Source organism: Peromyscus maniculatus, chromosome 13 (assembly GCF_049852395.1).
Source record: "Peromyscus maniculatus bairdii isolate BWxNUB_F1_BW_parent chromosome 13, HU_Pman_BW_mat_3.1, whole genome shotgun sequence".
Lineage (NCBI taxonomy): Eukaryota > Metazoa > Chordata > Mammalia > Rodentia > Cricetidae > Peromyscus > Peromyscus maniculatus.
Genome location: NC_134864.1, coordinates 44,966,222 through 44,983,050, shown reverse-complemented (window position 1 = coordinate 44,983,050; position 16,829 = coordinate 44,966,222). Strand labels below are relative to the sequence as shown.

Genomic DNA, 16,829 nt, shown 5'->3' with positions numbered 1-16,829 from the left:
CATGTGAGCGGTACTTTAGATCTCATTTCTGATTCAGTACGAATTAAAATAACATGTTCGCTTTACCGTATAATCTCACTTTATATATCATTGCATGTTGACATGGTGCTTACTATCTAGTCAATATCCTTTAATCCTTTGTCATGTGCCTAAGGCTGTGTGTGTGTGTGTGTGTGTGTGTGTGTGTGTGTGTGTGTGTGTGTGTGGTGTGTTATAGAGTGGGAGAGAATGATGGAGCAAGGACATGGATATTTTCTCATATCACGGAACACACCACTCGTAGGTCTAACACATGGCATCATGTTTTGTTGTTTTGTTTTTTCCGTCACAGTTACCAGGTATGGCATCATCCATCTGTGCTGCTTACCCACAAACTTCTGTGGAGTGGAGCTTTTGCGCTTTCCCATATTTGCCGTGAGCTTCTCTATGACAGCAGGTCTCTCAAAAGGCACCAGAGAAATATTGTTGTCCATAATAGGCTCTTGTTCCTTACAATCTTCCATAGGCGGTACTACATAAAACCATATACAAAGGCAGTCTGGTGATTTCGCCAACATTTGAGAGATACAGATAAGTATGCTATCTTAATACATGTTATACAAGATAAGTTTGTCTGCTCAAATAAAAGGAAGTAAAACGCACAGTATTAAAGACTATGCTTTAATATTACACACACACACAGTTTATTTTTATGACTATCTCCCAGATCAGTGATATAAACTATTGCCACTACTGGTGATCAACATGTTCATCTGATTTTTTTTTCTCATTTTATTCCTCTGAAGTCTGTTTAGTGTAGATCAAAATTGATAATACTTTAGACTGCACTATTATCAAGACTTTTCGACTTTATTTTTCTAAAGTAATTTACATATGTCACCTTGTTTTGGAGACAGGCTTAGCAGCAGCAGGGTATTTGGTGGCTCTTCCCCCACATGCTTTCCTGAGGCCGATGATTTTCTATTTGATGAGGTGCTAGCCCTTCTTGGCAGCAAACCACCCGCACATGATCCTTCATGCAGGAGGTCGGGTTCTGCACTTGTCTGTACACAGTAAACCGTACGAGCTTTAAGATTGCAGGTTATTTCTGAAAACGGCCCTTCCGGAGGATACAGGAGTCCATTTCCACAGTCACACTGGCTCGCTGAACTACTACTGCCCTACATCATTGGATGGGTTCCACTCATCATGCCTGTCTCAACTGCTGTTGGCTTCAATATGGACATTACGAGGATAGCCAAGTGATTCATAAAAGTTGCTTTTCAGTAAGAATCCTGTCCAGGATGTTTAACTAAGAAAAGGGCAATAACGTTCCACACAGATCAGATCGGGTGATTAACGTTAGTGCTCAGAGGAAAGAGCAGAAAGTTCCATCCCTTAGGTGTTCTTTTCTCATTCAGCATACACTGTAAAGTGATTCACCTAGAGCCTTTTATTTGTAAAGGATGGACCTACTGTGTGAAGCCCAATGCGTTCTAATCTACCAGGGGGATCCTGCTGACGAACAGTAAAAATTTTATAGCAAAGGTGAAGTACATTTCACATGACTTATTGATTATCAATACCTGTTGCTGATCTTGAAATGAAAAAGATCATCAAAAAGGTTTCTTCGCTCAGCCATTTTTAAAGAAATCAACAATCAATGTTTGGGTAACCTAGTGGCTTGATCAGAAGAAGTTAAACTTTAATCTACATTTAATAAGGCACCCTCTGGCTCTGAATAATAGGAATTCTCTAACTGCTGCACGTCAGCTTGGAAGAATAAAGGCAAGGTGAGAATTAGAAATACGGGCATTAAACACTGATACTGTTTATGATATTATTGAGAGGAAAATTTCTCCCAAAACATTACATAAGATAGCATGTGATCTCTTAACAACTGTAAAAATAACTTGGAAGAAAAATCACAGTATTTTAAACCAAAGGATTAAAAAAAAAGGCCAAGATGACTACAGAACTCAGCTAAGGGAGCCAGGAGGCAGGAGGCTAAAATAATGGCATTGGTGTACTGAGGAAACATGCCCTGGGATGTAGATTATGACTTGTGTTTTCAGCAGTAAATTCATAAGCACTTACTACCTTAACAAAATAATTACATGCTGGACATGGTGGCTCATGCCTGTAAACCCAACACTTGGGAAGCTGAGGCAGGAGAATTGCCGTTAAGTTGGAGGTTAGCCTGGGATTCATACCAAGAGTCTATTCCCAAAACAAAAACAAGCTACAGAACGGCAATGTAGTCCACGTGTGAACCAAAGAAGAAACACATCACAGGCCTAGACACCAAATGAAAAATATTGGCAGGCAAAAAAAAAAAAAAAAATTGTTGTGAAATTTGCCAAAAAAGCAGTAAAGGCAGTCGGCGGGGTTGCCCCACAAATTGAATATGCTAATTGGTTCTGAAATGAGTAGCCTAAAGTGTGGCAGTTTTGCTTTAGGTTTTACACTGAATTTTCATATTTGCACACACCTAACACTCAAAATGAAACCTGGGTGGGGACTGTCCCACACCACATCCATTTCAACTCAGATGACTTCTCTCAAGTTCAATGAAGTGCATGTGAACTGAAAACAATGACTACAACAGAGTTTGTTCTGTTTTCTACCTCACAACAGCCTCTCACACCAAAAGACGACCTTTCTGCCCCATTGGCAATCATGATGGACAGAAAGTTGGTAATAAGTAATACTTCAAGGCTTTACATTTAATCATCTACACAACACTTTCAAGTGCCCCAGGAAGTAGGGTTTTTTTTTTGTTTTTTTTTTACAGATAGGGAATCAAATATACTAAGATTTGAAGTCATTTTTTTTCTGTGCATCACTGGTAGGTCAGAATGCTAATCCTGGGAGATCTGGTTTTAGGGAATGCCTGGAATATGCTATAATTTTTTTGTGGACAGATTTTGAAAATTGACATCATATAAAGCAGCTTGACAGCCTTGTACGTTCATGTGAAAAGACCTGACACTTTTTCTCTTGATTATATAATCTGAGGTACTTGCTTTCATAAATGTGAGTGCAACTTAACTTATTGTTTCTGGATCTATACTGTGTAGAAGTCAAAACAAATTTTCTAGATAGTTCATGTCTCAGTTGTATTAATTACATGACAAGACATTTATCTAGACCAAAGGTCTAGATACATACGATAATAGCTTCATTTGTCGGAGCAAACTCCATAACTCAACATCTTTTTCAACTTTATGTGAAGTAATAGGGAGGACAAAAGTCTATCTTTTCAGATCATATTTCATCACACAAATAAACTATAAAAGCAGGTCCACTTGAGTATTCCCAATATTGCTTCTTTTAACCAAAAATATCATCCAATTTCAAATTCTAGGAAGACTTCCTTTTCCTCCAATTCAACTGGTATTTATAAGAGCACTTGATTTTTCTTCTTAAATATGCCTTCAGTGCTCTACCCTACTCCCTTGTCCTGGCACTGCCTTTTCATCTTTTCCTTGGCATCATGGTGCCCAGTCTGCTCACACTATCCACTGACCCAGGAAGACATCAACCCTTGCTCTGCATTGGTGATGGCACTGATATCTATCACCCAGTGGCCTCCCCTCACTTGAACCATGGCATCCACAGGCTGGAGCAGCACACAGTGCTTTTTCCTCCCACCCTGTTGCTTCAGCCTTGCTTTCTGTCACTCTCTCATTGAACTTGAATTATCTGCTAATGGCCTTTGATGCTTGCACCCCTCATCTCTGCATGGAGTATACAGTCTGTCAGCTGTCAGGTATATGGACTTTCTCTCATCTCTCATCTCATTCGCAGATCTGCTGCTATGCATGTTCAAAGCCTCCCTCAACTTCTCCACCAGCTAGGTGTCTGTGATCTTCACAGACATCGTTACTGAGGCGTTTGCTTCAGTTCATTTTGTTATGTTTAACCTGGGTTGCTCGCTAATACAATAAAGGTATACAAAGTGTGACCTGTGATCTTTCTATTTCCAGAATGTTCCATAGCAAGTCTTTGATGGTCTTTTCTTGATGAAGTGGAAGAATACCTCTTTTTCTTCAGACCCATCTTCCCATGAAGAGCCCATGTGGGGACAAACAAGTTTTGGAAAAGAGAGGCTAGGAAAAGTAACTATGCAAGCCATGGAGTTGATGGCAGCTATACTGATAAAAAACCAAAAACCAAAAAACAACAAAACAAAACAAAACCTCCCCTCACACTACTAACAGAAAGGGGGAAACAGGTAATAGGACAGGGAGAGAGGGGAGGAATAAGTACGAATTTCTGAGATGCAAAACAAGCTATGTATATGAGACAATTAACAATTGTAGTGGCATCCCACCAATGCTTTCCCTGCGAGGGTATCTCTCACTGGCTTCCTCATACACTCAATACCGTTCCCTATTAAATATGTTCACGGAAGGGAAAGGAGACTTACAGTGCTCTCAGAATATTCCTACGAAGCCAGAAAAGCACAGCAGGAGTGGTGTTAAGCATGTAGTGAGCATGGTTGAAGCACTAGCTAATATGTAAGAACAAATGTTAAAGTCTATAACATCAAAACCCGTCATCACGTTACTCCTCCCCAGCCTGGCCCCGCTGGCCGCAGTGTCTCTTTCTAGCTCATCCCTATTGTGTTTTAGGGTCATCACAAGAGCCTCTACTTGAGAAGGACTAAACAGTCTGGGAAATGGGACAACACCAAAGCCCCAGCTGCTCAGAAGACCCATCGCTGGCGCTACACAACATATGACACAAATTCTAGGAAAGCTCCATGGTGTACAGCATTGTGTATTTATATCTTCTCTACAAGAAGATACAGTTATGAAAAACTCTGGCTTTTATTTGGGTAGAAATGTAATTCAGAGTTCTGTAAACAAATGAAGGTAAAAATAACTTAATAGAATTTGCGTACGTCCTCCAATCAAAGGCCAGAACTGCAATGGGAGAGCATCACATAAAAAAACTAATAAGGACATTATGGAGCATCTCTAGAGAGCTTCTGCACGCTGCTAAATGGACTTCAGTCCTCTCTGCCTCCAGTCTGCCCCCAAACTAAAAATTTAGAACAGTGGTTCTCAAGCAAACCTCTCAAAAAATATTTACATTATGATTCATAAAAGCAGCAAAATTACAGTCATGAAGTAGTAACAAAAGTAATTTTAGGGTGGGGGTCAGCACAACACAAGGAACTGTATTAAAGGGTTGTAGCATTAGGAAGGTTGAGAACCAGCCACTGAGTTAGAACAAAGCAATGTTCTGAGCAGGCAAATACAACCAGCAATGTTATAACATTAAAGAGAATGGCCTATTTACTGGTTCTTAGTATTAATGCCCTAAAGTCTAATAGCAAAATAATCACTTGAGAGACATTTATTATATAACCTATTACATTTGATTATCACAGCATACCTAGGACCAACACATTCACACACCACATAGTCAGTCCAGATTTGTCAAACTCCAAGGCCCACAGTTATATAACCTCCACATTCTGGGTCCTGTGCTAGCCTCCCTCACATATTTAGTGGACAGAATCATTCTTTATGTAAGGGCTCTATGTAAAATAAAAATATGTTTACAATTGTGAGGGAAAAAAACAAATTAAAACCACAAAACCATTAATTGTGTAATAAGCATGCTTCCACTGCATATTGTGTATATAAAAAACAAAGTAAAAAATTTGATAAATGATCTTTGATTTGTCTATATCTAAGTCAATGAATATTAATATTTCTAAAGTGACGTAGACAAATTATACCATCTAATATTAGGCAGTCGTTTTAAAATAAAACACTAAAATACCAATAAGGTAGAACTTCTGTTTTTATTTGTATGAAATATTTGGTATAAGTGATAAGATAAGAGAGACATTAAGAATTTGAAGAACTCAAATTCATTACTGTTCTTTGTAAGACTGATTAGCTGAATTAACCATCGGGACCACCTTCCACACTGCCACAGTGTATCGTTAGGATCGAGATGTTTTTCTGACAGAATGTGTTTTAGGGGGACGAAGTGGAGACAAATTTGGGTCTGGGTTGTCTCTTGCATATGTATAATGTCAAATCACTAATTCCTCAAATAAATTCCGAGGCACGCGATCTCAAGTTGATTGCGCACCTCTGAGAGGAGTTATTATGTTAACACCCTGTGCATTCATGCAGGGAACTGAGACTTATGTGGAGCCATTTCAATGGAGAAACACAAGAGAAGACTAAACAGTACTTCCCTGTGGCATTTCTAATGTAGCTCTAATGCTGGCTGTCATTACTGTGTTAATTCAAACACATGCTATCAGAACTGATTTGGGAGTGCCACGGGAACTCGAGAATCTTGTTTGGAGTGTGTTCCAAAACAGCTCACGTCAACTGCTGAGGAAGACAATTCCGTACAAAGTAGAGGTGGCCGAGAACTACAGGAAGGAGATGACAGAATGCTCTAACCCACGAGAGGGACTGTACACAGCAGAATAGGAAGGAACAAAAAGCACAAATGCATTTTTACCCACCATGGTGACTCATGACCTGCCCAGCAGCCTCCATGCTGACATTCTGGAGATAGTTGTGACAGCGTTCCTTGTGTTCCTCCAGTGAGCTGCGCTGCTTGTAGCTTCGTCCACAGTAGTTACACTTGTGAGGCTTGCCCACTGTGAAGAGAGTCAGGGTTAGCGTGCTCCTCACCTCAGCAAATGAACAGCTAGTCTCTCCTAGTTTGGAAGAGACATTTATATGCTCTTCAGACAGTCTCTTCCTCCTCCACACTCCAGTTTAGGCGAAAACAATAAATTGTCTACCAAAGCGAAAGATGGCAAGAAGATAGGAAGATCTTGCGTTCAGGAGTAGGGGAAACACTGAATCAACTCGTGTTCTGACTGTGTTCTCTGTATTCCCGTCCTCGGTGGCTGATGACCAAATTTTACATTATGTGACTATAACACACATTAACCTTTACCCAGTTATGCCAGGTTTCACTCATTAAAAAGTCAGATGAGGGCTATCTTGCATATATACACACAGTAAGTGTGTGTGTGTGTGTGTGTGTGTGTGTGTGTATGAGTTTTAGTAAGAGCTGAGAATTTTTCTGAAGAAAAACTAAAAATGCAACAGCTTGAAATGTCACTGTTTAAATAAAAAGGGATTATTCATGGGTACCAAGAAAATTAAAAAGAATTCAAGCGTTGAAAAAAAATTATAGATATAACTAGGGAGGGTCTCTCTCTCTCTCTTTCTCTCTGCACTGGTTAGTAACTGTTCACACACCAGAGCTTAGCAACAAGTGGGTATGTTCTTCTGTGCAGATCCTGCCTCTGTAATACCAAGAATTACCTTCTGAGGTGCTATGAACAAACTGGGACTATTAAGGAGAACCACTGGAGCCCTAACTATTTAGTTGCCATGGTAACGGTGCCTTCCAAAGCATCTCACATTATGGAAGGGAATTTCTCCTAATAGTTAAGGAGCCACTAAGACATGTATGTGATGTTTATGGCGAACAACTTTGAAAAACATCTTAGGGAAAAAAAAAAACATGTATGGACTGAGGAATATTTGGGGACAGGTTCATCCACAAGGCTGTCTGGGAGCGCTTTGGTTCTTGGCTTGACATGGGTCCAGAACAACAGACACCAGTAAGTGGTCAACACCAGGGCCCTCAGCCCTGAAGGACAGTGTGAATCAAGCCAGTTAATCTCATCGGACTCCCGGGGAATCATTCAGTCTTGCCTAGTGAAGAAACAGCAGTCTACCTTTTCATAGTAACAACCCACTGCCGGCTACCTTACAACCCCCGTGAGGACACAGGAACTGTGGAGTTGTCACGAGCAGAAGCACTCAAGGCTGCCTAACCTTCGCATTCAGAAACAACAGCAACAGCAACAACAACGACAAAACCCAACACAAATCAAGCCCGCTGGGCGGTGGTGGCGCACGCCTTTAATCCCAGCACTCGGGAAGCAGAGACAGGCGGATCTCTGTGAGTTCGAGGCCAGCCTGGTCTACCAAGTGAGTTCCAGGAAAGGCACAAAGCTACACAGAGAAACCCTGTCTCGAAAAAACCAAAAACCAAAAACCAAAAAACAAAAACAAAAAAAAAAAAAAAAAAAATCAAGCCCAAATTGTGGATCCTATTTGATGCACACACGCATTACAATCAATTATTTCATAATGTAAATTTTATAAATCATTTTAAACAAAAGTGATCTAAGGCATGATGAGCCATTTTAAAATACTGGGGGATAATATCTATTTTTGAAAACCAGGTATTCATTGTTCTACTTCTGGAAAGTAGATGTTAATACATGGGTAGAACATAGTCTTCCATGGGAGCATTAAAACATAAGAAAATACTTTTCGACGAAAACAGTTTAAATAATATGTTTCTACAGGTAAGTGTGCCGCAAGATGCGACACTACCTAACGGCTCGCTCATTTTCTCTTACTGTAGAAACAATGATGACATTCATCGAGTAAGTCTACTAACTAATAAATACTCAGCACACACTTCACATTGCAAGCCTAGTCCACCGTGAAACAGTTCGGTCATCTCCCACCAACCCTGGTGTTGGCTTTATTGTACTGGATCCTGTGATACCTGTGTCCTGTTTATTTTAACATATTTTCTCCATGTTACTTTAAGCATCCTTTATACCACGTCAACCTAACGGAAATATGGATATATGCTACTGCTCTTGACGTCTAACCTCTGTAACTCCCCAGTTTACTGGATATAGTAACATATTTATATATTAGTATACAAACACACACACACACACACACACACACACACACACACACACACACACACACTGTTGCTGTAATGAAATGCCCTGACAGAGGCAATTCAGGAGAAGAAGGAGTTTATTTCGGTTTACAGTGCAGCCTGTCTGGGAAGGTAAAGTGGCGGGAGGTCACACAGCCCCACAACCAGGAAGCAGAGAGCCATGAACAGGGTTCTTCACCATTTTTTCTCCTTTTTATGTGCCCAAGCCCCAGGAGTGGTACTACCAAATTTTAGGGTGGGTCCCCCCCCCCCAGTTATTATAACCTAGTTAATATAACCTAGTTAATCTAACCCCGAAGGCCATGCTGGAGGCTGACCTATTCTAGATGACCCCTCACGACGTTCTTAGTCCTTCTCTATACTGTCGAGGTGACACCCAACATCAACTGTCACAACTTTTTAACTGATGCCGGCTCATTTCCTAGCCCCCCTCTTTTTTGGAACCTATTTAATGTGCTTTCATTCTTCTTCCATTTTTGTCATTGAGTCATTTTCCAACATGCTAGCCCTCCCTCTTCATCTCATCCTGTGTCCAGTGAGATCAATAAGGATGTCAGTAATTAACTTTTAAAATTGAGTTTTAGAAGCATAAACTCAATTTCATCACCTCTTCATCTCCACTTTAAAGCAATATTGGGTGACATTCTGGATTCTGCAAAGTCTTACTAGAGTACTGTTCTATCTCAAAGAAAGTTGCTCTGGAAATATTCTACCCTTTCTTTTCCTGCTCTCATTTATTGAATATATATTTATCGAAAGGAACAGCAGGTACCAATACAATGCTGAAACTGACACCATGTAGAACAAAACATCATGGTTCCCACGTGTCTGGAAGGACAGGGACTCCATTTGCTAGCAATATACTATAGATTGGGACAGATTCTGCAGTGTAAAAGAATGGTGGGGGGTAGAAAGTAGTATAACATATGGAATCTTTAGTATGAGATGATGGAACAGGAAGATAGGTCTGAGGTAGGAACATCTCTTACAGGTGGTGATTGTGAGCCACCACGTGAGTGCTGGGAACTAAACTTGCGTCCTCTGGATGAACAGCAAGTGCTCTGAACCACTGAGTCATCATCTCTCCAGCATGTTTATTTTCTTTTTAATTTAATGATTATTTTTATTTTTACCAGCTAAACACACCCATTTGTAAAGAAAACTAAAATCACGGAAATGAAATACATTAAGCCTTTCCTGTCTGTCCCTCATAATCTAATCATAATTTCCATAGCAACGTTTTCCAACGTCTCATGATTATATCCTAGTAAACAATGTACATATTTTTCTTTGTCCAACAGTGTTAGAGATGATACATTGCCTTTTGGTAAGGATTCAGCATCTATAAACATCCTCTCAGGCCTCCTTTGATTTCATGTTACAAGACAATTTCAAATTAATGCTATAAAATGGAAATGTCCATTATTAATGGAGATATTAATCATAGTATACTATTCTATGGCAGGATTCAATTCCATTTCAGTTCTTGTACAGTTTTCAAGTTTTCCTATTTAAAAACTGCATTTTTATCTTTCACTCATCTTTGTGGAACTGTGCCCAGGGCTCCTTCTCCAACTACAGATGTCTCACACCTAGTAAGAATAGTTCTAAACATTGCAATCCCAACCCATTCTCAGGTCTTTGACATGCCTCCCCCTCCCTTCTTGGCTTCCCACAGCCAGGTGGACTCCAAACTCGCCAGAACCTATGGTGCTTTTGGCTTACTGTATAATTGCAGTCTTAGTACTGCCCACTGTTTCTCTATGACTGGCCTCTCTGATTGCCTAAATCTAATGTGTTTCTCTCCCTCTCTTTAGTACAGGATTTTCAGGTTGGAAATAAAATAATTTTCCCTTTACAATTCAAAGGCTTTGTTCGATTGAACCAGCAATCTGTAGTTTCTTTTAAAATACTTGATACAGATGTGGTTTTATATGTAGCCTGTTCATTGCAAAGCTCTTAAGATGTTTGTATTTGATGTTGTGGAGTGTCTGAAATACGAATAGCGTGTCTTTAATCTAGAGTTTAGATGCATGCTCTTCTGCTCTTAATAAATGTGTGTCCATCATATATAATATTTATAAACAGCATGTAAACATATAGCTATATACATGTTACTAAAGAGGCAGCTACTCTGTGACTCTTAACATTTACATATGTATGTTAATAGCACTCTTTTTAAAAATAGGGATATCGATTGTGTCCTGTCGCTTACAGAAAATAATATCCATTGTGACTAAGATAATCAACTGACTACTTACTTATAGTACATTTCTAGACTCTATTCCATTCTATTATCTCTATCCATAAATCAGCAAATCAAGACTTACCAATAGAGTCAGTCTTTAAGTAATTCACCCAACCTTGCTTTCTCAAAATTCTCTGAAAAACTGAGGTCTTTTTTTATTTCCCAAAAAAAAAAAATATCCATAAGTTTGCCAATGTTTATAACAGCAAACAAACAAACAAACAAAAAGGAAAAAGCCTGCCTGGATGCTGACTGAGATCTCATGGGAAAGGACAGGCTTAACTTCAGGAGAATTAGTGTCCTTTGACAATGTTCTCTTTTACTTCATGTCTATGTGCTTGGGTGTTTTGCCTGTAGGTACATCTATGCACCACTTCTGGAGCCCACAGAGACTAGAAGAGATGTTATACAAGGTTGTGAACCACTGTGTGGGTGCTGGGGATGAAACCCAGATCCTCTAGAAGAGCGATGACTGTGCTCTTAACCTCTGAGACATTGTTCCATTTCCCACCAATTCATATCGTAGCAGTAGATGTTTCCAAACATCATCATACTCTATCTCCTTGTTTACTTGGATTGTGCGTGCGTGCGTGTGCGCGTGCGTGGTGTGAAAAGGATGTTGGATCCTAGGCAACTGGAGGACAGATGGTTGTAAGCTGCCTGATGTGGGTCCTGGGACCCAAACTCACATCTTCTACAGAAGAGCAAATGCTCTTAGTCACTGAACCATTTCGTTAGTCGACATGCTTCAGAATTAAGTGCCCCTTCTTATGCATGTTTACTTAAATTTATCTTCAAGTATTTCATAAATGTTGGATGCTATAATACGCGGCAACCCATTCTAAATTCAAATTGCCAATTGTCCATTCCTACGACATGTATGAAAACACCTGATTTCTTCTCAGTATGTTAAGCAGACAGCTGCATTATTTCATTTACACTGAAGCATTGCTGGGGTGCTGGGTGGGCTGGGGTGTTAGAGAAACATTTGTTAAACTGTACAAAACTGCAGTAAAGTAGGAGGAGTAAGCTCAGAAGATCGACTGTATCACGTGATGGCTACACTTGAATATACTCTTGAAAACTGCTCAGAGTGTAGCTCTTAAGTGTTCTAACCAGAAAAAAAAAATCTTAGACTTTTGAGCAATGATAAACAGCTTATACTTAGTGATTCAACAATGCACACATATATCAAAACAGCTTTTTGTACATGTTAAAGAACTTTTATCTTTTAAAATAATTAGCTTTTAGAAAACATGAACTTGGCTAATTCATATTGGATTTGAATTTTTAACTTAACAAAATCAATCAATACCTCTCACATTTTTGTACACTCCTTGGCACTGCTATGAAGACGACTGTATCATCACTACTTAAGGCCATTTTACTGATCTGTTTCTACCCTGTAGTACTACTGTGTCATCCTCTTCCCTTCCCATTACTCCACTGTACTTAGGATGATGTTGATGGAGCTGGGAGAGACATTCTTGCCTTGCTCCTGATGATCAGGTTTAATTTTCATTTTTCTTTCAGCATGCTACCAGCAGAAGGTTATTCATGCCTAACTTTCATGTCAAGAAATTTCCTTCTATTCTGTTGCTGAAAACTTTTATTTTGCTTGAACATTTCATTCTGACAAACTTCCTTTTTGAAATTATGAAGATCATTATATGGTCTTTATTGATAAGTTAATTGGAAAAATTCTATTAACGGAGTACTAGCAATGTTAAACCAATGTTTAAATAGTCTCATAATAAAGCCTACTCAAGTGTGATATGTTGTCTTTTTCTTCTATTTCTAAACTCAACTTGTTAAATTTTTTTGTTTTGTTTGTTTTTGAGACAAGGTTTTTCTGTGTAGCTTTGGATCCTTTCCTGGAACTCACACTGTAGCCCAGGCTGGCCTTGAACTCACAAAGATCCGCCTTGCTCTACCTCCCGAGTGCTGGGATTAAAGGCGTGCGCCACCACCACCCAGCAACTTGTCGAATCTTTAATTAAAGAATTTTGTTTTTACACCAGGTGATGGTGGTGCACGCCTTTAATCCCAGCACTCGGGAGGCAGAGCCAGGCGGATCTTTGTGAGTTCAAGGCCAGCCTGGTCTACAGATCAAGTTCCAGAAAAGGCTCCAAAGCTACACAGAGAAACCCTGTCTTGAAGAAGAAAAAGAAAAGAATTTTGCTTTTATATCCACTAGCATTACTGCTACATAGTCTTCATCTTTTGTCACATCTGTGATTTGCTAACAGGTAAAGCTGAACTCATAGAATTCTATTAAAAATTTCACTCTCTTTTCTGTCTGGAAGAGTTTGTATCTCCAATGCTTTCCCTCCACTGTTTTTCTTTAAATAATTAAGAACTTACCAGTGACATCATGTGGGGCTTTTGGTTTGGAAAGGTTTTTAATTCCTGTTTCAATTCCCCGAGTGAATAAAGGTTAGCCTAAGTATCTGTTTCTTCATGAGTGTGGTTTGACAAATTCCTTGAAACGCAGAGATTATGTCACCAAATTGAATGTACTGACATCAAATTCTTGATACTAGTTCTGCATCATGCTTCCAATGCACCTAGGACTTACACATAAATCTTATTTTCATTGCTGACTTTGGTCAGATGAGCATTCCCTCTTTACCATTGATTGATCTCGGCCCCTCTTTAAATTGTTCCCTGCATAAAACCAGCTTGTGCATTCACCAGCTTCTCTCTCCTTTTGGTTTTACTTATTTTGTCTTTGTCTTTATTTCCTTTTGTAATGTACATTGGGTTTGAACTTGTTCTTTTTATATTGTTCAGGAAGGAAGTGGAGATGGAGCTGAGCATTTTCTTTGTTTTTAATACAGGCATTTAATGCCACACATTTCCTTCTCGGCCCTTCCATTCTTAGTATCTTGATACTTTCTCACCATTCTTGAACATACAATGTATATTTATTGTATTGATTTTATTAACTTTCCCTGCTAAATCCAGCATTTTCTGGATCTGGATTTATGCAATTATTATTCTAATTATGGACATGTTTTTCCCTCCCATACCTATAAAATTTTAATGGATATTATGAATTTTGTACTAGTGGGTTTTAGCTTTTGTTACATTTCTTTCCAATGTGGTTGACATGTTCCCATATTCAGCTACATTGCTTAGAATCAATTTGGTCCTTTTGAAGTTTGCTGCTAAGGTCTAAGAAGGTCCCAGAGCATCCTGAGACAGCTAGGTCAGACCCTTTCAGGACACTACTGAAAGTGTGGCATTAGAAGGTCTTTCTACTTTGCTTAGTGGGTATGAAGCATTCCTAACCTTCTGTAAGCTCTAAAGTATTTGGTCTTCTGCTTTCTGGTTGTTACTTTCCCAGCATTAGGAAAACTGATCACCATTTAGCCAAAAGATCAAGAGGGCCACCTGCAAATGTAATACCTCTTCCTGGACAGCTTCCTAAGCTCCGATCTCTGCCTCTTGTGTTCAGGTCAACTGCCTGGTTCTAGTTGGGTTGTCTGGCTGAGATGTTGTATGAACATTGCCTCCAGAAAGTCAGCTGGGACAATGTACAGTATCTGACGTCTTTGTTTTTTGTCACTCAGGCATCAAAGTCCCACACTGCCTATTGTTATATGCAAAGTTCGGTCGTTTAATAGACCTTGTGGTATTCTAGATGGTTAAGTTGGGAGGGCAAATCTAGCCCTAACATTCATCATGTTTGGAAGCAAAAGTTGCATTTTTAACTGACAAATACTGAGAAGACATGCAAATCGATACCAAGAAGTCAAGCTAATTTTGTAAATTTTAGTACCAACTCGATTCAGGTAACTGGCACAATGTTTCTTATGAATGTATTTCTAAGAAGGTAAGTTGTGACCCTGAAGATTCTAGAAGACAATACGGCCAGCATTTATACCGACTTCAAGAGTTATTGCCAATCTTTCCTTTAACATCCCTTTCTTCTAGACAAAAATCCTATCATAACAGACATACTAACTCAATCAGTTAGAGCTGTAAAGACAAACTCCAGACCTGAGGAATGGATAGGAAACTGAAGATTCAGGAAACGGAGTGAAATAAAGCTAATGTTTGTATTGGCTTGCAGTTCAACAGTGTTTTCCCCGTCTGTCTTGATAAGGACTAGAAACAACTGGCTGTTCTTGTGTATTAGAATCCCCTTAACCCTACCTAAAAGTAAGAGGAAGCCAAATACCCACAAAAGCTTTTGAAGCAGGAATGTTGACTGTAAGTTCATACGGTATTATGAAGGCAGATAGCAAACCGAGTCTTGTCCATTTATAGTTTCTTGAAATAGGTCAGTTCAATAGTTTTTCTAGTGAGTGTATAAAACAAATTATAATGTATACATATATATTTACCAATAAATTTCTTATTCTTTATGTAGCTGTAACTATATCTACATAGGAAGAAACTCAAAAAAATCACATCTGTTATGTAGAAAATACATTCACCTTTGAAGATAGACACAATCAGCAAGAGCACATTAATTATGTATCATATTCATGTCCCTTGAATATATCCAATTTAGACTACTTCTGGAATGGAAGTATTTGGAGATTTTAATATGATTTTAATTGATAGTTGCTTGCAGATTTATAAATTAACCCAAAGGAAGATTATCACTAACATGGTACAAATGACAATTTAATTTTTCTGTCTTTACCCTTAAGTTATACTTTGTTTGAATTAGTAGTTTACTATATTGGAGGGACTCTACACATGAACAGTTTTAAGTTTCTTGTGCATTTGTATGTGTCTGTGTGTGGTACTTATGTATGTGCAGGTGCATTTGTCCATGCACATACAGGCAGAGGTCTGAGGTCAATGCCTGCTGTCTGTCTCTATTGTTCTTCACCTTATTCATTCATTCGTTTATTTATTTGAGACAGAATCAATGAACCTGTGGCTCTCTGTTTTCATCATCTGCAGCTGGCGGTGAGCCCTGGGATCTGCCCATCTTTGTAGTCACTCTCATTAACGGGGTTCCAGGTTGCGCCTGCCTCTAAGCAAGGCTTATATGTAGGTGTGGAAGATCTGAATTCAGAATCTCCTGCTTGTACAGCCAACACTTCATACACTGATCCATATTCCCAGGCCCCAATTTTAAGGTTTTGAGCTTTTATCGCTACATAACAGACTAAAAGAAGCGTTTACAAATTTACACTCACCCTAGCAGTCTATGAGACAGGCATTTTCCTACACTGCCACCGACAGAAGAATGTTGTTATTAAAATAGTAAAATTTCCACTAGTAAGGGACATTGGAGTGTAAAGTAGTTGCTTAGGAAGCCCGTAAGAGACATTCTGTTACAGAGGTAGACAATAATATCTACCCCTCCCCACTCAAGAGACAATGTAATCTACTTGCTCAGTTTCAATGGTGTTTATCACACTCCATTTATTCAATGAGAAGGTCTTTATGAAGTTTGGCTTCAGCCATTGTTTTTGGGTAAAGAGAGTATTCTGCACAAATGAATATGAACTATGAATGGGGTATTTGTGGTCCAGTTGGTTCCTAGGTTTAAAGTTGTATCCATTCCTAGTCACCCTTTGACCCGTTTGTAATAAATATATAACTGAAACATTTTTTGAGATTGAGGATTTTTATTTTCATGTGGACAAAAAACTTGTTCTTCCCTTCTGTGATTTACTTTATCTGATACAGTCTGTAAAATATTCTGACACAGAATGTTTTAGAAATGCTCACATCTTTCCCCTCAAAAAATCCAAAAGACCAAAAACAAAAAAATCCAAAAAAACCCACAAAAACCCTAAATCCTTACAAGTACTGATGACTTCAGATGGTTTTGAATAAAATGATTAAGTGGGAAGAG

General features: G+C 39.0%; 1 protein-coding gene across 17 annotated transcripts in view; it reads right to left on the bottom strand.

Annotated features, from left to right (window-relative positions):
• Ikzf2 (IKAROS family zinc finger 2) overlaps window positions 1-16,829 on the bottom strand; it is a 158,663-nt gene that overhangs the window by 14,081 nt on the left and 127,753 nt on the right. For all 17 annotated transcript variants that reach the window (XM_042260178.2, XM_076550183.1, XM_076550186.1 and 14 more), the window contains 2 exons: window positions 6,485-6,622; window positions 368-511 (listed from right to left, as the gene is read on the bottom strand). In XM_042260178.2, coding sequence (XP_042116112.1) covers window positions 368-511; window positions 6,485-6,622 — 282 coding nt within the window. The remainder of the gene's footprint in view (window positions 1-367; window positions 512-6,484; window positions 6,623-16,829) is intronic.